This window comes from Haplochromis burtoni, unplaced genomic scaffold (genome assembly GCF_018398535.1).
Source record: "Haplochromis burtoni strain Fernald_Lab_line unplaced genomic scaffold, NCSU_Asbu1 Contig_94, whole genome shotgun sequence".
Taxonomy (NCBI): Eukaryota; Metazoa; Chordata; class Actinopteri; order Cichliformes; family Cichlidae; genus Haplochromis; species Haplochromis burtoni.
Window position 1 is genome coordinate 1,117,144 of NW_024582455.1, and position 26,679 is coordinate 1,143,822.

General features: G+C 42.5%; 1 protein-coding gene across 1 annotated transcript in view; it reads right to left on the minus strand.

The window, feature by feature from the left end:
- LOC102292773 (calsyntenin-2) overlaps positions 1 to 24,882 on the minus strand; it is a gene marked incomplete in the record, with an annotated part of 341,630 nt that extends 316,748 nt beyond the window's left edge. The window contains 1 exon segment of the mRNA XM_005926617.3: positions 24,361 to 24,882. Coding sequence (XP_005926679.2) covers positions 24,361 to 24,424 — 64 coding nt within the window.
- Positions 24,883 to 26,679: the final 1,797 nt, after the last annotated feature.

Below are 26,679 nucleotides of genomic sequence, written 5' to 3' on the forward strand. Positions count from 1 at the left end.
CAAACAGGTTGGAGGGGGCTGAATATTCATTAGTCTTTAATATTTTCATGGCAATACAGCCACACCTTAAAGTATAAAAATGTGAATCAATTATCAAACAATCTATTTTATCCATCACCATGAAAAAAAATTCCAATTGTCTGCCCATGAAGGGCCAAAGATCAGGTTCCAGCGAGCGGGTCATTTTTGCTGGCAAGGGGGGACGAGGGGAACATGTAACCACTCGGGCCTCATCCCACATGTTAAGATGGAGAGGGTGACAGGAGTCAGTGGTTGAAAGATCATTAAATGCAGCTGAAAAGCAGGATAAAAAATGCTTTTAGAGGACTCACATATGACGAGGGTGGAAAGGCATTGATTTTCCTGTTGGAGCCATCACTGTCATTTGGCAAGATGGTGATCCGTAAGCGAAGCAGGCTTTTCATGATAAGAGCCCTGGCCTCTCAGTGACCTGTGAAGTGTGCTTGTTAAGAAGGCACGGGATATTTAGAACCTGGCTCAAAAGTCTTCCATTCTCTCTGCCTTAATTTCTTTTTTTTTTTCCGGTCAGCAGACAGATTTACGGTGGACAGAACGATGGTGGCAGAAGTGACACCTGAGTGACAAATCAATAATATAGGTGATGTCTCCAGGCAGCCGGGGAGGGAACGATTGTGCAATTCTTTGTCCGACCCTGTGACATCACAACACTGATAGGAGCATCACGCCTTCCATTAGGAGGATCAATATTCACCCTTGCGGACCTCAAAATTTGCAGGGCGAGAAGGTGATTCAGGGCCTGCTCACAGAACCGCATCACCTCGAGACACTACAGTGCGTCACGCCGTGATTTATAGTTTGATGCATACTCGGCGAGACAAGGGGAGAGAAAGACAGAGAAAAGCAGATGTAATCCAACCAGGAGGGAGATGGTCATGGACAGAGCCCGATAGAGATTTACAGCACCCAGAGAGTGATATATAAAGTGTAAACAAGCGACAGATTGCCTGCCATCCACCCACACACACACATACACACAAGCACACACACAAATACACGGCTGTATTCCAATCCCGCCGAGCCGGCCCGTTGCCCCTGGCAGCCAGTGCTGGTAATGGTGGTGCACTGGCTCAAAAGGAGCGATAAACCATGCACGGAGTTGAGCTGAATGTTGCAAAGTCTTGCTGCAAAGAAAAAAAAATTATAGCATGCAACTCTAAGACCAACATCAAAGAATGACAGCAAACACAGCTAAGACACGTATTCATTTATCAATATAACGTTCAACTTTAATGCAAAGAAGGCTAAATCAAATTTTAAGCTCGTGCAACTGTGCTTCTTGCGAATGGATAAAACAGAGTAGAAATTTCCCTTCACTATCTGTATGCTCAGTTGTTGAATGTTCAGTCATCCAGCTAACTGTTTACTCTCTTCACCGTAGAGCTCTTCCACTGAAAACGCTACATCCACATGTACAGAATCAACTTCCTGGAATCTTTATTAATCTCGTTAAACGGTTCCATGTCTCCAAATAGCCAGTGTCTCCAAATCTGCTGAAACTCTAAGCGGGCACAGCCATGCTTTTAGACTAATTATCCATCCTAATGGCTATTTTAAAGTGGTGCAACATCACGAAATGGTTCACCTTCAGTGACAGACCGACTTGAACCTGTAGCTCCCATCATGTTTACAATGCATTATGGCAAGTTTCAGCTTGTTTGGCTTGTTTTACTTTGCTTTGGTGCTTTCAGTAGCAGTAAGTAATTTCCAGCACAAAAGCTCAATTCACTGCCCACCACCTGCTCACCACAAAAGAACAGAGATAGTGAGCAGCTTGTGAACACAGCGGCTGATATTTCCCCAAGGAGGTGGTAGAGTATTGAATTTACCTTCATCAAGTCACCATAAATGCCAAATGTGCAATAAGCAACCATTTTTTTCAAATCAGTTTTGTTAAAAAATAGGAATACAAATCTGGGGAGCTTCATACAGGCATATATATACATAGAGAGAATGGAAATATCAAGCCAGGCTCAGTAGATGCTGGAAAACCAGCATCTACTGAGCCCTTGGGCTAGCAAGTACACACATATGAGGATGGCACTCCTTCCATCCTGCATCCATTCACCCATGTAACTTTATGAACACCTTCCTGTCCATAAACCCAGGAGATGGGAACGGAGGGGACAGCGAATGACTCCAAGAGAATTGGCCCAGTAAAACACTGCACCCTAATCTCTTGCTACCAGCTCAAATCCCCTCTACTATTAACTACCATCTTTCTCCTCCTGGTTGGTATTTTATTAACTGAATTTGTTCAATAAGACCTTGAATTCTCTGCCGCTTTGCCCGTGACATTGGGACAAAAGTGGGGAAAGGTTAAAAAAAAGACTCAATCACAAGCCGTGCTGTAAAAAATGGGGATCGTAATCGCTTTAATCCCTGAAATAAAGAGATCTATTCTGCTGTAAACAATGAAGCACTGTGCCTATAAGAAGCAAGTCAGAAAAAAAGGCAGCTGAGTCAGAGAGACAGACGTAAAGAGAGTGTTAGAAAGATCAGAGGAGAGAAATTGAAATTTTCCCATGCACACATGTTAAACTGTGTGTGTTTGCATATCTGGCTGTCAGACATTATAAGTATGATTAGGTTTTTATTCCTTTCTGCTACATGGCACTGGATGAGCCAATTGCTTTCACATCAAAAGGCATCTGCTCTCAACAGTGTCACAGGGTGAAGGTTTTAATCCCTTTCCTATTGCCTCAGTGTCTCGATGCTGCTAACTGTACCTCTATATTTCATCATGCAGCTTCAGAGACTTGAGAGAATACAGGACAGACAAAAAAAAGGAGTTTGAATGTAAGAAGACCCAACAAAGCCAGCCGGGGTTGTTACTGAAGGCTCAGTTGCAGCAGCTAGGAGTGGCACAGAGCACTTGAAAACAAAGGTAATCCAGCTGCCTTCCCACAGGGGATGGAAAGCATGCTTTCAAAGTAGTGGCGATCAGAGGAAAACAACCATCCCCTACTTCACATTCTATTAAGGTTTTAAGAAAACAAGACATTCTTAATTTTTTGTGTTGCTTCTTCACCTTCAGCATAAGCTCATACAGATTTACCCACTCTGATTCAAAGTGCTTATTTCAATAGAATATCTCAGATTTTGTTTGACAGTGTGTGCAGATGCAACGCGACCACGGGAACAAATAAGCTGTGTTATATAGAGGGCGTTATGTACAGGTAGAAATGTGAATGAGACAAACAAACCCCAATATGACTGATGCTGTGCAAGTTTTTCAGCTGGAGGAGGATGAATGCATCCTTATTCAACACTCAGATGCTGTCGGTCTGCACTGAATGAACTTAATTAGTTAATCCTAATGAAGACACAGACGCTAAATCTTCGTATGTGTCTCGTATCGTCCAAAGTGTTTGAATTGTTTGGTTCCTTATAAAGTTTGAGCTTGCAGCCTCATTTTAATACTGAGACCACATCATTATCATACTATAATGATTGTAGCCAATTTGCATGAGATCATTTTTATTTCCTAGCTGGCGTGCCTTTTAAAATATGGTAAACATACATTTTTTTGGGACATTTGCAGGCTTCATCCAAAGAACCATGATGGACATAAAAGTCTGCAACTATCACCTTTTCAGTCATTTCTATCCTCATTTCTGCGTGTACAACTAAAAAAACTATTATTGATATTAATGTGAGAGTTAAAGTGTCTGACTTGTAGCAAAGTACTGAAAGTCATAGTTTTAAATGCTGCTCAAAATCCTATTTAGTAGTAATTAAGCTATTTAGGATCATTATTTATAGATAGATCAGCATTCGAAAATAACAAAAAAGGTATGCTTGACAATCAGTGTAAATAGCCACACACAAAAACATACAGGATGAGGTATTTTGTTTTTTCTTATTAGTTACGCCCTCCTTTTGCATTTCTAATGGCTCAAATTGTTAGTTATTAACCTCCTAAGACCCGTATTCTCTTTTATGGCATGCATTTTCAATTTCTCTTTGCTACTGGGGCTGATTGGGACCTGATGAATGTAAAAGCAAAAAATTACCTGACTTTTTTTTTCTGATAAAAATGAAATCCACATAAGAGGACATTCGTTTTAAATTTCAATAGAACAGTGGCAGCATAATGTCCTCGTAAGTGGATATCAGGCCCTTGTAGAGCAAAATTTAGTATTTTGGTCTACCCAAAATGTGTTGTCTACAAATGTGGACACCAGGTCCTAGGAGGTTAAATATGTTTTCTTTAACTGTAAATATATCAAGTGTGTTACAGGCCTAGGAAAAACGCCAGTAGGGCAAATTTTTGCTGATTCTTATAATTGCTTGCCAAATACCATCTTTTCCTCTCTTTAACAGGAAGAAACCTGCACAGGGCCAAGCTCAGGGAGGCCTGTCTGTCCTAAAGATGGGACCAAAAAAAGACTGTGGAAGAGAGCCAGAGATTAATAATAACTCGGAACACAGCATCAAAGTTGCTTGATACTGTTGTCTGTCATGATTTTTCCTTTTAATCTACTCCGGCTGCTGCATTCATCTAGGAAAAAGTTACCTTCAAAGTGACTAACCATGTACAGCACAGTGCAACTGCTCCTGTATTTAAATCAGCCTGTACTTGCACAAGCAGATGGATGTAGAACAAGCGTTATTTATGATCGCTGACTGCATAAAGGTGAGTACCAAATACTAACTTTCTTGTTCATCGTGGCAGTTCTGACACACATATTCAAAACTTGTTCAGCTCACGCTTTGATTAAAAAGGTCCTCAGTGTTTTCCCGCAAATCAGCCATTGTGCTGTCAAGCACCGACAGCTACAGATGGTAAATGTCAACAGAGGAAACTGGTTCTTCCTTTCATTCTAGACATTAAAATGCAGACATTTATCTATATAAAAATTCAACAGATAGAATCGTCAAATGTGATTTGACAAAAATCTCCATCCAATTTTCTCAACTTCATTGCGAGTCATGCTTTCTCTCTCCCCCTCTGTCTCTTTCTCCTGGACTTTCTTCCTATTTCAATTTCATCCTGTCAGTCAGTCGCTCACCTATTCCACGCTGTTACCGGCCTCTGAAACACTCTGTCACAGATTTCCATCTTCTTTTTTCCTTTTCTTTTTTTCAGCATCTGCATATAAACCTGAGACCCTCCTGCCTCCCCTCCCGAGGTGCGGGAAATGGAGAGAAAGTGGCAAAGGAGTGATTACGATGTCAATTCATAAACACAGCACACCGAGAGACTGCATGGATGAAAGCACCAATGCCACTGGAAAATTACCCACCCAGCCGGGGACAAGTCATTTGCTACACAGTGGAGCACCACAACAAACATCAGCATATACACATGCAAAGTGAAGGGTACAAACTGGAGTTGGGTAAATAAAAAGAAGTGGGAAAAAAAGAAGAAGGGGCCATCTCAGAGGTGGAGGAGAGAGTCAACAGCTAAGATGTGTCTATATGCAAACGTGTGTGCGCGTGCCTCCCTACAGGTGTTCGGCTCTCTTGGGTGTGGGCAGTGGGGGAGAACTGTCACTATTCAAACAGATGGAAAGAGACTCGACACCACTCAGAAAGGGCACGGAATAACAGCACCGCATGTCTCTCACTCACTCTCTCACACACACATACACAAAAAGCCATTTCATATGTTCTCGAGCATCAGGTGGCCAACACTCGAGTTCTTGAAAATACCACCTGGGAAATGCCACACAGCTAGATATAATCTATTTGTTTCTGGACCCACAGCAAAGCTTAAAAGGAGAGAAGTCACTGATATTTAAGTGTATGTGTGCATCAGTATGTGTGTGAGTGAGAAAAAGACTCACTCACACTGTATTCCATGAACATAAAAGTGTAATTATTTTGTTGTTGTTGTTGTTTTTAGATGTGGAGGGAGATTAGATTAGTTGACATTTCTTCACCGTTATGAGGCAGAGATGGATTGTTTCATATCTCCAGAATGTATTCTATGACTCAGGAGAATCTGATGTGGTGATGGCTCGGGTAGATCATTTTCTGCTTTCAAGAGCAAATTTCAGGGTGATTATTAACATTGTTTTTCAGCTTATTTTTCTGACTGTTACACATGTCGAATGTAGGGAACATATCCACCAGGTGCGTTTGATATTCTTCAGGAAATGCAGTAAACACCAGCTGGTGTCTAAACGCCTGCAAAGTAGATGACAGAACTAATGCATTCATATCAGTAATTAGATCTTGTTACTGATTCACAAGGTAACGGGATAATTGCAAGAGCCGCCAGTTTTTAAATGATAATGGATCCTAAGTTTGATATGGAAAATGGCTGTAACTGGTTTTAAAAAATCCCACCTAATGGCTAGAATTACAATCCTTTGTTAAGGGGTTATGATCTACCGACAGCATAGAGCATATAATGCAAGTTGGTTGCATTATATGGTTACGTTCTACTAAAACAACTCTACACCACTGCGCTATGGACATGGAACCCATGAGGCCCAGTAAAGAAAGGCATGTAGGCACAAGGGCACCTGTTGCGGGTTCAATTCAAGCAGTGTTGTGGCGTCCCACTCCGTGGATCAGTCTCTGGCAAGTTAATTGGATTGGAATCCGGGAAGGCCAGACACTGTTGCCTCACAGTCAAGCTGTTGTAGGGTTAAATCTCCAGGTCAACTGGGACTTTTTTGCATATTCTCCCTGTCCCTTAGTGGGTTGCTTTCCACTAAGGAACAGGGAGACACTAAGGATGCAGCTTTTTTTCATCTCCTATGTTAAACCAGGGTCTTTCAGCAGGTATATTAAACAAATATGTAGGACTGCTTTCTCACATTCTTGCATCTTGCAAACATCCTGTCTCTGAGTGATGCTAAAAAACTAGTTCATGCATTTATTACTTCTAGACTGGAGAACTGCAATTCATTATTATCAGGCTGTCCTAAAAGCTCCCTGAAAAGCCTTCAGTTCATACAAAATGCTGCAGCAGGATTAGTGACAGGGACTTGAAACAGAAAGTATATTTCTCCCATAGTGACTTCTCTTCATTTCCCGTTAACTCCAGAATTTAATTTAAAATCCTTCTTCTTACATACAAGGTATTGAATAATCAGGCCCTATCTATTCTTAAAGACCTCATAGCACCGTATCACCCCAATCAAACACTTCCCCCTCAGACTGCTGGCTTACTTATGGTTCCTAGGATCTTTAAAAGTAGAATGGGAGGCAGAACCTTCTTCTGTGGAACCAACTCCCAGTTTGGATTCAGGAGACAGACGATCTCTTTACTTTTAAGATTAGGCTTAAAGATTCCATTTTGATAAGGCATATAGTGCTGCATCAGGTGACCCTGCAATAGGCCTAGGCTGCTGGGTGATTCCCATGATGCACTGAGGGTTTCTTACTCACCCATTTCAGTCACAATGTGTTTATGCGCCGCTTTGCATATCATCCATCCATCCATCTTCTACATGTGGGGCCAGCAGCCTAAGTAGAGAAGCTAAGACCTCCCTCTCCCCGCCCACCTCCTCTAGACTATCCGGGGGAACACCAAGGCATTCCCATGGCACCTGAGAGATATAATCCCTCCAGCATGTCCTGGGTCTGCTCCGGGGCATCCTCCATGTGGGACATGCCTGGAACAGGTACCCAGGAGGCGCCCAGGAGGAATGCTTTCAGATGCCCGAACCACCTCAAATGGCTCCTTTCAACGTGGAGAAGCAGCGGCTCTTTCCTGAGCCTCTCATGGATGGGAGCAAAACTCCTCACCCTATCTCTAAGGGAGAGGCCAGCCATCCTTCGGGGGAAGGGTGGCTGGCTTCGGCTCTCACTAAACTGAAAACTTCGGCTCTCAGTTTACTGGTTGGCTTAAACTGGGCAGCTTACACTCAGCTCTCCCTTCACCACGACGGACCAGTACAGCACCAATCCATCTGTCGATCTCTTGTTCCCTTCTCCCATCACTCATGAACAAGACCCCGAAATACTTGGGGGATTTACTCTATTATTGTAGAGTCTTTACCTTACAATATAAAGTGCTTTGAAGCAACTGTTGTTGCTATATAAATAAAATTGAATTGGATTGAATCCAAAATCTCTTTTATTATTCATTGCCTGGGCTTGTTTCATCATTATCTTTTTTATTTATCAAAGGGAATCCTTGTTTACAAAGTCCAGCAAGGAGCACCACGGATCAGAAAGACAAGGGTGCATTTCTAACGCATCATGTTGAAATCAAACATTCAAATTTGAATCAATAATTATGGACTGACTATTCACTTGCTTGTTTTGCCTTGTTGATTTAATATTGTAGTTTTGAGAATTAACCTAAAAAAACAAACTCAGGAGTTTAGCTCGTTCCAACCACCTTCAACCATTAGATGTTGAACAGTCACGTATAGATGTAATATCTAGGTTTCCACCTAAGTGCAGTTTGGGATGCATTTTAATAATAAGTTTATTATTTCATATCATAACTTGGAATGTCAGCTTCACCACCTTCATAAGTAATTATTAATCGTTAGGAACAACAGAGCAAAAAATATTATATTCTGCTCCCCTTCCCAGCTACCAATAATGTATAATAAGCGAGCTGAATAAATAATAGATTTTCGCTCTGTTGATAAATAAAAGAAGAAGAAAACACTGGGATCTTATTTTACTTTATGTACAAAAGAATAAAAAGGGAAATCTAGTTTAATTTTCAAAATAAGACATTTTCCAGCTCAGCATTGTCATATTGTTTTAATGTGGTCGATTGAAATATTAACGCTTCCGTGAGAAGTAATTTGTGTTCCTCCAGTGTTAAGACCACAAGTTTTACCAGCTTGTAGTCCTTGTTTAACTTACAATGTTGAAATGTATCCCTATCCTCTGGCAGGTGTCACTGTGTTTACTTTCTCTTTGTCTTTACTCAGGAGGACAAACATGACGACAGGTTGTTAAACACCTTCATGTTATTGGGTTTAATCACTTCCGACATTTAGATCCAACCCAGCGTTTCTGTTAAGTTACAGATTAAAGGAGCCTAATGTGGAACAGACCAGTTTTACATAAAATAAAATCTGTTTATAAAACAAGCAGTATACAAAGATTAGATATAAAAAATGTATGAGTACAGTATGATATAATTTTTACTTTGCCTATAAATGCACAGCATTTATCAACTTACAGTCAGACCTGTGCTTTGCTTTTCTTTTTTCTACTTATGTGACAGAGTAGAAGACCAGCTGTTGACATTAACAACATCTGCTTACCAATGTATTATAAATGTGATATAAACGATTGTTTAAACATTCATACAGCTCAGCGCTACATTTGTTTCCCATCGCAGGGTTGTTTTAATATTAATGACAGTGTCCTAGCAACCTGTCACCTGATGGAAAATATAAACTGAGTAACAATATTAGATAGGGAAAATGCTCTCTGCAGTGTGATGTGCTATCAGTAATGGAGACCGGCATTTAACAGTTGAATTAAAGATCAGTAGCTAACAGCAGAGCGAGGTGCGGCGCTGTGGCTTTGGTATTCAGGTAAAAGCAGCCTCTTCTCTCAGGGCGTTCGCTGGCTCGATGTGGGACCCCTCCACTCTCAGAGACAGATGTTAAGTCTGGGTTCGGCCATCCACTCTCACCATAATGAGAACTCAAGGGGGTCCGGTCCCACACACACACACACACACACTTATGCACATGCATGACCACACCAAAAAACACCTGTCTTTCCAGCACACATCAGTAACGCACACCAAAACACACATACACACACACAGCCAACAAAACCTGAGAGCTAAACAGTAAACAAGCAAGAGCGGTGGGTGGACTCATGATTTAATAATGTTGTGCTGGCTAGAAAAATAAGTGACCTTCGCACACATGCAGGCATCCATGTTAACACGCAGTGTATCCAAGTGACAAGATATTCAAATAGAGGGCAGTGAGAGCGAAGGAGAGTTGGAGGGGACAAGGGCTTGGAAAAGAGTGTGTGTGTGTGTCCTGTGAAGCATTTTTGAGTGCCCCATGAACGAATGTAGCACCTTCTTTATTATGTATGACAAAGGGGGAAAAGGAGTCCACTCATGGTTTTAAATGGGTATGAAAATAAGATCTGAAGATCTGAATTCAACATACTGCATGCATGTTTGTGAATGCTGCCATGTTCCTGTGTGTTATTATGGAACCCGATTGTAATTAAAAAAAAAAACATATTTAAAATTCATTCCAGGTTGCAGCCAGTCCTGCAAGCAGCTTGATACATCCTGGACAGGTTTCTAGTTAACTCAGAGTAACAGATAACCAGTCACACTCACATCCACACCTACAGCCAATTTGGAATCTCCAGTTAATCTAACAAGCACAGGCAGAGTGAGAACATGCAAATCCTCAAGAGTTCAAACCCAGGACACGAATGTTTGAATTATAGGTTAATGAATACTGTTTTATGGGGAGGATTCATTTTTTTAGATAATAATGTAAGGGAAAACCTTAAAAACTGTCTCTTCCAGAACTGCATTGTCTACATTAATCATTTTGATCAACTGTTTGGTCTTTATCTTATGCAATTCAGGTGGGACTTAAATAGGTGCCACCAAGAAGATGCGGGATATGCCCGGGAGGGGTTGCCAGTCTATCACAATGCTAACAGATGCAAAAAACAATTAATGCTCACATTCACTCCTATGGCCAATTTAGAATTTACTCTGCCACTTTCTTCTTTTTTTCCTTTAATTTGTCAGAAAATTGGCAAATGTGCTGTGATTGCAAAATTATTCTTTTTTTCTTTTCTTTTTTGTGATGACTTTATATCTCAATGGCCCCAAGCATGTGTTTTTTCTGCATAATTTTGTTTTTTATATTGTGCTACGAGTATGCCAAAATACGCCAATACCGTCACAGCTGAAATATACCACTTTATCAGTGGGGCTCTAATATTATTGCTTTGCTTCTTTTTCTCAGTCTCCCCTGGGTATGTTTAGCCTTGATAAAGCACAGTCTAATCAAGTCAACAAAAACTAGAACAAAAGTCGGATTAAAATTTGAGCTTCTAACTGTCCTTAACCCAATGCCCTTCCAAAAGTGGGATCTCAGTGGGGTCCTCGGTAAACGAGGCAGGAACTGAATGTGAAAGAGAGAGGGGATAGACGAATCCTGAGGGAAGGAGAGAACAGTGTGATAAGACCTGGCTAAGCCTCGCCGCCGGTAATTACCACCACGCTAATGCTACACCAGGAAAAAACCCAGCGGGAACATGGAAACTGATGAAGACTATAGATTAAAAAACAAAAAAGAAAGAAAGAAAGACATAAAACAAAAAGAGGAGATGTCGAATGTCTGATATTAGTGACTCAGAGATCAGACAAAGACAGACAAGGAAGAGGCACACATGAGGGTAAGATGGAGGCAGATAGAACAGAAGAGGAACAAGGCGGAGTGAGAGAAAGCAAAGCGATGGGAGGAGGTGGTACACATTGACCCAGATCCTCCTCCTGGTAACCAGGAGGAGAGCTGCTACAGCCTGGCTGCTGTCTGCAAGTGGGGGCTGGAGCACAGGATGAAGAGATACAGGACACAGATATGAGCCAAAACAGCCGCCACGGCCTGACAGCTGGTCTAAATCACAATAAACATGTGAGGATGTGGAGCTTCAAATTGTGTGATTTTTTTGGTGCGTGTTGGGCTCCTATAAGAGCTGACAGGTACCCTCAGTGCTGTGCTCGCTCTCCCCTTTTCCTCCTATTTTCTTTTTTTTTCCCAGGGAGTGAGACAGGAGCACCTTGGTGATGAGGCCCCGAGCGTCCCGTTAAAAAATGAAACAACCCAACAGAGTTCACGTCCCTCAGGATTTGACCTAGACGCAGGTAAACACACACACACACACACATACACACATTTGACCATGCAATTACTGAGGTTGTGCAACAGCCAGAGGGAACGCAACTCAACAGAGGGAAGAGAAGGCGCTCAAAGTGTGTGTCTGTATATGTGTGCATGGACGTGTGCATCAGTGGCCCAGTTACAGCAGAGGGATAAAATCGCTGCATCCGTGACAGCCCTTCTACATAATTCTTGCCCCACCTGTTCAAACGCTCCACCTGTGCAAGTTGTGTGTGCGCGTGTGTGTTCCTATGCAATCATGTGAGTAAACACAGTTGTTACAGATTTCTTGGAAAGAGGGATTTTAGCGTGCATGGACAACTTTGAAGTTTCGAGGCGAGGCCTTTCATATTTTTTAACACGCGCAGATACACACACCTCCCCACAAACTCATCACAAGGATGTGGGATTTCATGGATCATTGTGCCTAGATTTCTATAGCAGGTTGAAAATATGTCTAGCAGACTGTGTGTGAGAATCACTGGCAACAAATCAGTGCACTTCAAACTGTTGGAACTCTATTTTTAGATGCTTTATGGTTCTTGGCTCTGTGGTCCCCGATACTGGAGAAAGTCGCGGACCCTCGCGAATAATAACTCATCGCCTAGACACGCATCGTCGTCATGCCGCATCTCCCTATGTAACGGCTACGTGTTGAAAAAAACAAAAAACAAAGAGCACTGCTTAGCATTAACATTTAGATGCTGCACATTTCCTGGCCATTTTCACCCGTCCATCTGTCACTCATCAATCACCGCTCAGCCTTATCCTCACTGTGACAGACTGTCAGGTCCCCGGTGTGTTCTCACATTCCTCTATCCCTCCAATCTTTCTGCATGCCGGTGTATGCAAATGAGCTAATGGAGATACGCACACACACAAAAAAATCTTCCGGCAAGTCTGCTTTCAGCACAATGGATGGCTCCGTTAATGCAGTTTCTCTCTGAGTGTCATTGGCTCATTTCAGCACCAAGGACAGCGCCAGCACTCGCTCCACGTCTGCTTGTTTATAACTCGTGTGCTGTCGTGCAGTTCTCTGGGAGGGTGGGATATTTCTAAAAGGAAAATGAAAACAACACTTTCTCCCATCCAAACAACAGCACCGAGGCTGCTCTCGAAGCGTTTATACTGATCTGTGAGGCATCAGCCCGTATTAAATATACATAGGCTTGATAATAGCAAGACTAGATGTTTGGCATCCAGCTCTTTGTGTGTTAGAAATTCATGATGACTCCTATTTCAGCAAATAATAATAAAAAAAAGGTGACAACGCTTTGATAATGCCAGAACAGGGGTAATGTAGGGAAACAGGTTTAGGCTAGGCAGACCTCATATCCAGTCACTACCAATCATAACCGCTGCAGAAGGGTGACAGACTCTGGAGCATCTGCTGGCAGACTGGATTAACACCAGGGGCACTGGCACTTTAACTTATAAGAAGCAGCACTAAATAACATGTGTTTTATCAGGGCAGGCATATCTGTAGACCCCCTGCAGATGTAAGGTTTAACTGCCAAAAAGGCCCCGAGCCTCAGGAGTCCACGCATCCACAAGTATAAAGACAAAGAAAAGCTGTTTTATTTATGCACTGCCGCAGGAAAGCAGTTGTGAGGGCCTATGTGTTTGCGTGTGTGTGTGTGTGTGTGTGTGTGTGTGTGTGTGTGTGTGTGTGTGTGTGTGTGTACATGAATTTTTGGGTTGTATACGTATAAACCCGGCCAGCGTCTGCTCAGGCCTGTAAGTGGCTAGCATATTGGATGACAACTGTTGCCTTCATGGGGGAAATGGACAGATTAATTGAAATTGAGCACAGATAGAAGAACAGGCAGCAACTGATGATCACTTAACACAATCATCAAGGAAAAATCACACAGGGACTTCCTTGCACGCTACCCCGCTTATGCACTGCATGCTCGTGTTTGTGCAGGGCGCTTTGAGGGATTGTGGACTAACGGAGAAAACAACAATTACTGCTTAATTAATATGTGTGTACCGGCAGCTCCAGCCCAATACCAGTGGAAGATCATCAACCTCAGCAAACCAAGAGCAAATACTGATGGCTTCTAATGAGGATTGTGTGTGGTGCGTGTCTGTGTAGACTGACAATGAGGAGCATGTGTTGCTGCTTGCCCTGCTGAAAGAATCAGCTAACACTCATGCAGGGCTGACCTGAATATGGAGCCCTCTTAGCAGTGAAACTCAAACAACCTTCCTCCCGCTCCTACAACACATCTGTGTGTTGAAGCAAGCACCAGATCAGCACCAACCAGACCTTTTTCTGTCTTATTTAACAGTTTAATAAAGGAGCCCTTCATTCTTAAAGTAAAAGTTCCAAATTTGGGAACTCTGCTTCACTCAAAGCGTTTATAGTGATCGTGTTATATAATTTTTCTTCAAAACAAAAGACAGTAAAAAATGTTTGATTTATTAGAGCTTCTGTTTGGGGAGAATCAATAAGATCTTAGAGTCTCTGGTAACTAACTGATCAAGGCCAAAAAAATGTTCACAGTAGTTCTCAAAATATTAATATATTTAGCCTAACTTTACATTTAATAGAGCAGGACAAAATGTTCTAACAGCACTCTGAGCATGAACAATACATACTTTCCTTCCTCTTGACCAGTATGTACTGCGGCTTTTCTGTTATTGTATTTGTCTGCATTCTTAAGACTTCAGTGGGTTAAGTAATTAACTTGTCTCTGTATGAAGATATACTAAGCTTAAAAGTGGTGAGTCATATGCAACTGTACAATCCTGTGCAACATATAGTCATGGAAAACTAGTATGTACGGTCAATGTATAATAATATGCAGCAAAGCAACAGTGTGGCAGTCTCCATTTGCATGTCCAAGAAGTTTACCAGGTGACCTAGCCACTTTGCTTAGCTTTTGACCAGCAATTTCTACATGGTACGCACACTGATCATTGAAAAGCATGCATTATCCCCACCTGTTTGTTCTTTTAGAGGACTTCCATTCATTCAGCTTCATTTAGAATCTTCTTTACTGTCATTTTGTCGCTCATAAAGTAACCCTTGAAAGTAACCCTTGAAGCTATCAAGCTGCTACCAAGCAAATTCAGGGCCACTGTTGTATACCAATACCAATTCTGAAACTGTTACTTTTAACCTACAAAGGCCGTTTATTTAAGGGTAAACCGGGAATGTAAATGTTTCTGTCTATTAATACCAGCATTAGTCACAATATTTTGATCACCTGAAGCTGTTTTTGTCATTGGTTTCTGTCACATTCCAGGCCTGCTTATAGAACAAAATGACTGGGCTTGCATCAGTGTTAGTGAGGGTGATTTCTGCCTATGCAGCTGTCCTTGGAAAAACCCAGCAACTATTCTAATGGTTGTCAAACAGCATCTTTAATGGTGTATACTGAGGTGTCAGAACTCATCATTAAGGACACAGGCGAGGTCGTCAAATGTCGTCTTTATGGGGAAAAGAGTTAAAAGAAAAATGAGCATGTCACCATCTGTTGGACTGATGGTGGCTGGTTGGAAAATTTACATACATCACCTCAAGGTAGCCTACAGCACTATGCAAATACAGATAGGAAATTAATGTTTTGGATATATATTTAAGATAGGTGATGTGTATCACAGAGTAAAAGTCAAAAATAAGTGTAGAGACTTATCTCTAAGCTCCTCAGAGCCTCTTGCCATTTTTCCACATCGTTTCTTGAAGTCCACTCTCCACTCAGAGTGCTCCACTTGTCAAGTGTGAAGATTTATGAGTCACAAAGACAAAGATCTGCAACTTTCTCTGACCCTTTCCTCTCACTCATCCTATAATTCTCTCTGCCTTCTCCCTCTGATCATTTCCTCCGAGGTCAGCCAGACCCAGCTGGTGGAGAGGGACAGGTCGGGCACTATCTGTCTGTGTAACCCTTTGCTACTCATCAGTGCGTGCATGTGTCTGTGTGTGTGTGTCTCAGGATGTGTCATCATTCCTCTCTGAAAAATAGAAGAGAGTCCACTGGCGAGATTGGGCTAGAGGTAAGTGATTGGAAAACAGGACCAAATAGATGAAAGGAGGACTGAAGGTGGCAGAAGGACCTCCTTGAATATATTGTAGAGCTCTTGAGCGTAAGTGTGTGTGTGTGTGTTCCTGTCTAGCTATCTTTTTGAGGACCGAAATCTGCATTCTACTATACTTGTGAGAACCAACAGTCACTTGTGAGGACACACACACCGGTGCTCACAAGTTTGAAGGCCTTTTTGAGGCTCAAAATGTGGTTTTAGTGTCAGGGTTACAATTAGGTTATGGTTATGGTTAGGGTTAGGGTTAGGCATTCATTTTTGATGGTTAGGGTAAGGGGCTAGGGAAACCATTACGTCAATGAAGGTCCTCATTAAGATAGCTGAACAGGCTTAAGTGACTATTGTATGCACTGTAGTCCATGAGAGCAAAAACAACAGGAGAGTTTGGTGAGGGTCTGGCTAGACACTTAGAATAACTTAAACTTCATAATCCAAAAGAAGTGGGGATTAAGTGTAGCAGTAAGGAGAGACATACACGCACACATTCAGACATGCAGCTGTGTGTCATAAGTACTTTAAAGTCAATGTGAGTTGAAAGTCACCATCTGGTAGACATCAAGACACACAAAATTCTACTAATAAATCAGTTAAAAGACCGCAGAATGATGCAGTTTCTGTTATTGTTGAAAACAAAGCTCACACATTTAAAACTCACTGATAATCGACATTGTTAAATTAACAGCAATGGAGAGAGCAAGGCTCCAGAATTGCACTTAAGCTCTATAGCTTTAAAGGCGCTTGAAGTGAGAACAGGATCATATCAAAATGTTCGACCTCTTCATGTGACTCCACTGTTTTTTACTCTTCCAGGTGACAAAAAAAGCCATCATAGCGAAACACAACTGAACAGCGGTACTTCACTTGCAAGTGTTATTAAACTGTTAATTTTTTTTTTAAGTTACAAGTTTAGAAGAATTTAGAAGCAAGAAGATTCAATTTTGTCCCCATATGACCACAGTCACCATTGTTCAGCAAAGGTAGAGTTGCTTAAATGTTCCTTTAAATGGTCCCTATGTTAACAGACATAAAAAGTCCCTTAAGTGCCTAGCAGGGCACATGCAGGAGTCACAGGGTGAAAGGTGGGGAGCACCCAGGACAGGTCACCAGCCTATCACAGGGCAAGCTCACTTATAGCTACAGACAATTTAGAATTGTCAGTTAATCTAACTAATGCATGTCTTTGGACTGTGGGAGGAATCCACAGTACCCAGATTAAACCCACATAAGCATGCAGAGAACATGCAAGTGCCACCTACAAAGGCTACGGCCAGCAGGTGGAGTCAAACCTAGAAACCTCTTGCTCTGAGGCAAAAATGCTAATCAGCACACCATCACTCTACCATTCCAAAATTAGTGTTGACAAAGAAAAAAAAGAATTACCTTTAATTTTTGTTTAACAAAGTAAAGCAAAGTAATGCAACACATCATTGTGACTAAATGCAGCAAACACATCAACAGTTTATTAAAGTGGAAGATGGGGGAAATGTTTCTACTTGTCTTCTTCATGCACTTGTGAGCAACACTAGCCTGAGTTGAGGTCATGAAGAAGACAGGGTGAAAAGGCATTGGGGTGGAGCTTTTAAAGAGTAGACATATGCAGATCTTTGGTTGAAAGGACAAGAATATAGTGGAATATGTCACTTTGTAGTTAAATTTCTTTTATTTTTTTCTTATATTTTCACTTGGCAATGAGTACTGGATAGAGCTGGGCGATATGAGATTTTTTCATATCACGATATGTTTTTTTCATTTCAGGCGATAACGATATCTATCACGATATAAGCCAAATAACTATATTTGTAAGATTTAAATGTGCCGTTGCTCACAAGTAGGGATGGGTATCGAAACCCGGTTCTTGTTGAGAACCGGTTCCCACTGTTTCAATTCCTTGGAATTGTTTGCCATTTTTGCAAACGATTCCCTTATCGATTCCAGTCGCCCCGAATGACGTCACCACGTTGCGGAGCGTCATTTACCTGGCAGGAAACACGGCGCCAGCGGCTCAAATGCTCAAAAGTTTGGTCATACTTTACAAGAACGGATGACAACAGGGCAACTTGCAATACTTGCAAAGTAGATATTTCATTTAAGGGAGGAAACACTACGAATATGCAAAAGCATTTGCTCACAAAACACGTGATAACCTTAAATGAATGTCGTGTTTTTAATTCCGCTCCGGACTCGTGAATCTCAACCGAGCAGCAGCGGTAACGTTTGCACGTCCTCTCCCGTTAATGCGGCAGGTAAATAATCAACTAACAGTGCATATTATGTTAGCGCGATCTGCCTTATTACAAAACCTGCCATTACTGTGCATTTAGGTGACCATGATGAGAGAGACAGACAGAGTCTGGCTGGCTCAGATGCTGGCAGTTCTCACTGCAGTCTACCGGTAGCGTCTCCTTTCAGGCCAGGATAGACGAATGTCACCGAGCAGTGACTAAGTTTGTGGTCAAAGGCTTGCACCCATTTGCCACAGCAGATGCCCCCGATTTCACTTTGGTAAGTGAATGTGTTTAATTGTAGGCAGGGACATTACTGGATATTCTTGTGTAATTGCTACAGAATAATTTATGTTATACTTTGTTATTGCTACAGAAGAATATTTATTTTATTATTTTACATTTACATTTTTTTTCCTGGGGACCCTGTGACACCCCATTGAAGAGCCGTAGGCTGGATCTCTTAAGATCTCACTGTTGGGTTTGTAAGGCCATGTTACTCCTAAATTTCTATCTTGTTCAAAGAGAAGATAAAAAACAAAGTTCTAAGCTAATCGACCTTAGTGTTCTCCTTTTTAAAAATAAGAATCGATAAGAGAATCGATAAAGAATCGAATCGTTAAACAGAATCGAAAATGGAATCGGAATCGTTAAAATCTTATCAATACCCATCCCTACTCACAAGTAAAATGTGAAATAATCAGCAGCTTGTTTTTATTTAAATATTTATTTCCCATAATAAGTTCAACAGGGTAGATGTACTTAAGGAACATGAGACTTTTTCAGATAAATAAAGGCAAATATTGCAAACTACACAAAAGGCAGCCCTAAAGCGTTTAAGTTTCAAAATAGAACAAACGAAACAGACTAAATTGTCAATTCCACTTAGAAACAAAATATTAATTCTAAAAATAAATCTTAGTTTGTTTTACAGAAGAACAGACAAAACTGACTAACTTTTGTCAATATCAAATAAACTGAGAACTAAAAGGAAATTCTCAATCTCTCCTTGTTGTATAGCTTAGCTTTTCAAACAGTTTTAACAGTTACTTTAGTCTGACAAAAGCCGAATGACGAATTAGCGCTTCCAGTCAGAGACTGAGGCTACGTCCACACGTACACGGGTATTTTTGAAAACGGAGATTTTCCGTTTTCGTTTTAAAAAATAATCCCGTCCACACATAAAGGCAGAAATGAAGGAAAACGCTGCTATGAACATGCCAAAGCAGCAGGTGGCGCTAGATTCCTAACCGTGCAGAAATGTTGGCCAATCAGAAGTCTAGAAGCCTCGGTGGGAAAAAGTAAACAAAGCTGGGGCATAGAAGCAGAACCGAGCCGTATGTGTGGAGGACAGTAACTGGGTGTATATGTAAGCATTTAAACACTGCAGAGAGTAGAATTAACAGTAACAGTATTGTAGAAATTCATTTCACCGAAACAATAACGTGGCGCACAGTGTGACGCATGCACCAGTTTATTGTATTTCCAGACTTGCTTTCGGCACAATTTACAGTGCACGCTACTCTGTTTTTTGTCAGACTTGAAATAGCCGAAATACCTTCACACTACGGAACTTCTATGGCTCTTCCGTTCGACAATCTCTCCGGCTTGGAACCATCATCTGTTTTCTCTTCGGTCACGCTCGGTTGATTTTTCTAGTCGGCACACTCATTTCCTCCATTACCCGCTGGCTGCTTCCCAAACAAACACACGTGCGGCTTGGCACTTGTGCTGTACGTAACAAGTCACGCGACGTGACGCTGCGGCTGTGATTGGTTCGGCTCTGCGCTACTTAATTTGGATTGGCTGACCTTTTTTTTTTGAGGACAAGAGCGGCGAGGTCTATCGCGATAGCTTAATTTCTCTATCGAGTAAAAGTTATATCGCGATACATATCGTTATCGTTCTATCGCCCAGCTCTAGTACTGGAACAGATTACTTTATCTTCTAAGAGAAAAGGTAAACCAGTGCATTCCAAGTAGTGTGTAATGCATCATAACAGGCCATCTGCAGATTGAAGATCACATGAAATGGTGAAAAGCTTCAAAGAAGTGTTTGCACAACTTTCGTGAAGGTCCATAGGAAAAAAAATCTAAATACGGTAATAATTCATTTCTGCATTCCTCTTTCTGCTTCTTGAATCCATCCATCCTTTTTTTTCTTTCCCTTTCAAGTTGATTTCTTTGCTCCTTCCAAATGCATCTCAAAAAAGACACTGCAGCATCTAACTTAATTCTGGAAAATCTACTCTGGCCTCGTCTCCTCTCTGTGTGCCTTCCTGTGTGTGTGTGTGTGTGTGTGTGTGTGTGTGTGTGTGTGTGTGTGTGTGTGTGTGTGTGTGTGTGTGTGTGTGTCTCACTCTCTGTCTGTCTGTAGGGCAAATCAATAGGCCCTGGCTGCCTATTTGCTGCCAAGTATGGTCAGCTGTGACCACTCAAAACAACCAAAAGGAAGGAAGTAAGGAAGGAAGAGAGAGAGATGAGACACCTACTCACTGTATGTTTTACCCAGTTCAGTCAGCCACTGAACTACATACTCACACAGACCATGACTCCCAAAAAGCCCCTCCCACCTTCCGTTCCACGTCTCAAAAAACAATGGAGCAAAAGCAGAAGAGGCTGAACAAAAAGATACTGTATATAGCGTGAAGATGTAGGCGAATATAAGTGTAAAGGCCACTGTGGAATACCCCGGACAAGCAGCATACACTAAGATCTGATAACAGACACCAAGTTCCCATTTGTGGCTTTATATGAAAGTTTGAAAGGAAGCAACAAATAGCCAATCGACACTACCCCATATTCATGCCATCCTTAGCACTGAGGCAGAGAACAAAGGCTTGATTTCTCATTAGCAATAAAAACAGCATCTGTTCGCTAATGAGCAAAGTTCAATATGCTGTAAGGAACTGTGTTATTCCGTAGTCACAAGACTCCCTGCGAATCTAGCCGCGGCACTCATGGGATCACAGAAAGCCTCTCGACCTTCTCCTTAAACTTATCCACTCCGACTCTGTCTTTTGTCTCTAATGCTTGTGGAACTGTGCCGGGATCAGCGGCCTGGCATTCTTCCATCACTGCAGCCGCTTAAGCTCTCCTACTTCACAAATGGCATAGAGCTCTGAGAAAAGAAAAAAAAATAGGACAAGAAAGAAAGTGTTCGTGGAAAAGAGAAAAAAAGAAATCTGTGAAGTTCCCCCGTGTCACTGAGGCTTGCCTCCCCGTGGCCGGGGCAAACTGGACAGGATTTGTGCCGCACACTGTGTCACAGCCTCGTTGGAGGATTTATAGAGTGCTCCCTATAATGCACTTCCTCTCCTCCACTGGAGTGGACATAAATCTGCCTCTATTTTTTTGACACCCCCCTTTTTTATTTGCTAATGGGATCCTCAAATGCCTATCCTCTTGGCTTGTCTTTATCCCCTCTACACACACACACATAAAAGCACTAGCTCACACACACACAGTTGCACATGCAGAAGCTCAATAAGGAATGGCATAAATTATAATACCTGCATTGATTAATCCTGCAACTTCTCTAGCAGATGTCCGAGCAGCCAGCTGGTTAGCACGGAGCCTCTTTCACTGGCTGAATATTACACTCTTAGCTGCTTACACGCTCACTGATGGGGGGGGGGGGGGGGGGGGACCTACAGTGTGTTTATCTGGATATAACAAAGCAGCAAAAAGGTTCCCCCAACAACGAGTCACACAGTGGGCAGCTGAATTAAAATACAGTGTGCTGGTAATGAGCTATCTAAATTCAGAGTTCATATTACTTGGAATTACACAAAAGCAAGGCTCCGGGCAGCCCTGGCAAAAAACTGTATAGCTCTTTCTGCCTCGCTGCTAGGAGATTCTCCCTGTTGAGCTGGGACACGGTCGGTCCTGGGGAAATCGATTGAGCCGCAGCGTGTATCTAGCGAACGCAATAATTCTTTTGTAAACGACATCACCTCCTTGCCTATTTTTGCATACTTGGCAGCTGTCAACATGTTGGCTTCAATCCATCACTCTCGCTCCGAGCGCATGCACACACACATATGCAAAGGGGGTGTTAACACTTCAAGCTCTGATTATTGACAACTAAGTAAGAAACACACGCTTGCATGCCGAGTCTGACTGGATGACTCGAGGGTGACGGTGCTTAAAGGAAGTCGCCTTCCTGGAATGAAACGGTGGCTAAACACAAAATGACAGGAGCGGCGGTGCTTCAAAGTTATCTGGGAAACAAGTTTGTATACTGGCCCTGCAGAGGTAGATCCCTCTCCGGCGCCTGACACGGATGCACTCTTTCAGTTGTTATCTCAAAAGCTGAAAGTGAGAACCAGACTTGGAGTTAAGGAAAAAAAAGGAAATGGGGAATGGTGCTTCTTATTGTGCCTGCTTCCCAGAAGCTGTGACAGGAAGCAGGAACGGGTGGTAAAGGTTGGGCAATGTACAGAGCAACAGATAGCAGCAGATAGGCAGATACTGGATACAATAGCCTCTTATTTTCTCCTGGATTTAACTGCACTATACAGTGTCCCAGGGGAATCAATTAGAACCATGGTGTGCTTGGTTTTTTCCACCCCCATTGACTTGGCAGTAATTTGTTTACTTCACAGCCAAGCTCTGGATAACAAAAAACACACACACACACAATAAATCCTTCCTTACAAAGCAACCTTACCCTTTCTTTCTGGCCATATTACATCTATGAACTAATCCAGTTAATACCCTAATAGGTAACATGTATTTGCACATGATAGACAGCCCCACTGTTGCTTGCGTGCAACTGAAAAGTGCATTAAAGGCAAAACTTTGACCTCTTGGCCAGGTTGCAGCCCACAGCAGGTCTATTAGCATATCTTTTCCTTACACACACACACACACACACACGCAGAAAAGATTGCAGCTGTAGGCAGCCAGCCGACCAGCAACAGGGAGGATCTTCCCCGTGTCAGAAGGCGAGGAGGATGAACAGCTTATCACAGTTCTGGTGCCGCGTGGCTGCCAGATGAAACTGACAGGTGTCACCTTGTTATTTTGCTGTGCAAAAGCCCGCCCAGGTCTACAGGGAGTTGATTAGCATGAACCTGTTGCCGCATTTACCTGCTTACCTACGGCACATGCCAGTTTCACAAGAGGACTGAGCGGCCCCGCTGCAGTGGGGATGCTGGGAGACCTAAAATTAGCTCAGCAGCGAAGCAAAACTGCCAACAGTATGGCACAGATTTATGACATCTGGACGTCATTATCGTATATCAGGTGGCTTGGGGGATTTTTCGTGGCGCGTGTTTTGCAATTTGAAATGAGCCAAAAGTAAGTGCCAGTACTTAGAGGCAGTTTGTGGACTGACACAGGTACACACACAAAAGCGCATGACTTTTAAAGGACTCTCATAAAAGTTTGATTGGATCTTGAAAGCTTCGACTGCTTTTGCAGAATTTGCCATATTTAGCTGCTTACATAGGTACATATCTTTGCAACACTAAGCTGGGGGCTGCCACGTTACATACATGTGCATGGCATGTGTATCCTCAGGCAAAGACATTGCCTTATTCCTTTTCCAAGATCCTGGACTTCAGAAGTGAGTCATGCAGATTCTCTCAAACAATAAGCTCATGACAGGTCACACTAACCCCCCCCCCAAATATATATACGCATGCATGCATGGATGATTTTTTTTGTTTGTTTGTTTAATTAAAACTTCTGCTTCGCTTTTCCCCTGCCTATTCCTCCGCCTATCAGTCACAATCAGCAGAAAACAGGAAAGCCTGTAACCTCAAATAGTGCAGGACGATGCTTCATCTACACCACAAATATGAAGAAACAAATGTGAAGAGGGTGAGCTACTATAACAAAAGTCGTAATCAATTTTCTAGCAATGCCACCTGAGATTAGCCCACCCTATAATATAGGCCATAACAAGGTCACTGTACGCTCTTTATTGAGTAACACAGAGCGACTGTAGTGATGCCACAGAAGATAAAAACGAATACTTCCGAGTGCCATCGGGGGCTGCACCGTCGTACAGTTATTATCAAGTGCTAAGTATCCACAAGTCCACGCAGAAACACCAGCGGAAAATTACAGCCCTGTCTTGGAGTGAGGAACAAAACGCGCACACAGTGCAATCAGCAGAAACATCAATTAGTTCGCCTCATCAGATGGTCATCCCTCTGCATCCACAGCCACCCACTATAATAATAATAAAGCACACTGGCAGACGGGCACGCTGCCCTTCACCTACCGTACCTTTGGTGTGAGCGGCGCTCAACCCCAAAACCAGAGCAGCCAGCACGCCGGCTATTCTCAGCATCTTCTCGTTGGAGATTCAGGAGAGGGACTAAGGCGACCTCCTTCCTCCTCTTCTCTCCTCTTTCTGCCTTTTTTATTTTCCTCCTCTCTCTCTCTCTCTCTCTCTCTCTCTCTCTCTCTCTCTCTCTCTCTCTCTCTCTCCTTTCCGCCCTCTCTCTCTCCGCGGGGTCTCTCCTCTCTCTCTGTTGAGGCAGTGTGGAAACAGTTCACTGATATGTGGGACAAGCCGGGGGAGCGTGGAAGTAGAAGGACAGCGGATAACCGCAACGCACCTCGCCGCTCGGCACCGCGCGCGTCGCACCGCAGGCTGCTCGGACTGTGGAGACGGGACCAGAGAGCGGCGGACCCCCGGGACCACACCGAGCTACGTCATGAAGAGGAGAGAGATGGACCCGGCGCTTTTCCTTTTCTTTCTTTTCTTTTTCTTTTTTTTCTGTCGCTCTCCCCGTCTCCCTCTCACTCTCTCATCCTCCGCCCTCCTCGCTCTCCTCCTCCTCCCTATCTGTAGAGCATCCCAGCCCACTCCAACAGCAGCGTGCAGTGATCCCTAATGTTACAAAAAACGAGAGGGTGAGGGAGTTTGAAAAGAAGCTATTTGAATGGATTCCGTGTACAACACTGTTGGGTTGTCAGCGAGTATTTCTATAATAAAAAATAAAGCCGAAACAATTGAACTACAAGCGCTAAAGGCTCATTACAACACCATCAGAGTTAAACGCTACAATGCCATTAGAAAGCAGTGCATATAACAATGCTGTAATTGCGATGAAGGGGAAAGGGCCATACAATTAAGGCACGGTAAATTTAAACGGAATATCCAGGAAGTGATTTTAATACTGCAGCGTTTTTTTGTTTTTTTGTTGCCACTCATTAACGTGTTGTTGCTCTAAAGCAGTCCTAATTTACTGTGCAGGCTGGTGTGTCCGCAAGTCAGATCTATAGTTTTGAATAATCTACAATTTAACTGACATGGATATTTGTGGATTTACAGACTCCAGTTGTTTTAAGCTTGAAACACTGACACTCGAATGTAAGTTGCAAAAATGTTACTGCTTTGTTTTTGGTTTTTGGGTTTGTTTGTTTTTAGAAAGATTGTAAAGTATTTAAAAAATACGTTAATGAGTTTTTCGTCTGGTTTTTTTTTTTTGGGGGGGGGGGGGGGGGGGGGGGTGGCTGTCATATTTAGCCCAGAGGTTGGCTGTGAACCTATGAGCAGAGAGCTAGCAAGGTTCGTTAGCAAGCTGCACAGACACTTCTCTGTCTGTAGTGAGGCAGAAACTTCTAGGGCAAGTTTTGCATCACAACAAGACAGATATATAATTTGAGAGTATATTTATTAATATTCCAAAAGGTGCCAATGCCACAACCATGGCTAAGAGGTCCTTTTGAGTGTCTTCTATTACCTGAGGTGAGGCCTAGCTGACGAGCTTTAGCTGCCCAAATGAGCAAACAGGCCTCTACATTTAAGCCTTAGGAGCAGAGGTGTCTAACATAAGGCCCAGGGGTAAGAATCAGCCCACTAAACACTCTAATCCGGCCCACTGGACACCTTTGGAAAATGTAAAGAACCGCATAGATTTTTTTTCCTCCTGAAATTGTTATTTCTTACAATTTATGCACAAAGAGTTATGTTGGCAGATTTCTTACAGTTACCACAGCACCATTTCTTTAGCATGTAGAAAAACTGAGACTTACCATTGAAACTGCACTACTTATAAGAAGCTAGAAGAAGAATTCAATGTGTAGTTAAACTGGGAGTTTCACTGGTCTGGCCCATGTAGGTTCAAAGTGAGCTGTATGTGGCCCACGGTGTAAAATTAGTCTGACATCTCACATCAAACATAATCATGATCATGATGGATGTTGTTTTTTTTTTTTTTTTAAATCCCCTGCCATACAGGTGTGATGAAGGAGGAAACTATCCATAAAGCCCAAGTGACTATTAGAGGAACTGCAGTTTTTGGCACTTTCACACTGGATTTATTTTGACAGTGCCAGAGGTTGCTGCTTGGTTCAGACATTTACGCTGCTTCGTGAAATGGGCAATGAAATTAAAAATCACTGTGCAACATGACTCATGTTTGCAGAGAAAGAGCACAATTTCTTTGCATGTTTCAAATTGGGAGTGGGGGGAAATCTCATTTCATTCTTCTACCTTTGTCTGGAAGGTGTGCGTGTGTCAATGTGTATGTGTGGGTGTGTGCTGGCATGCGTGCAGGTTTGTATATGCCTTGTTGTTGATGCTGCGCAGCGGGA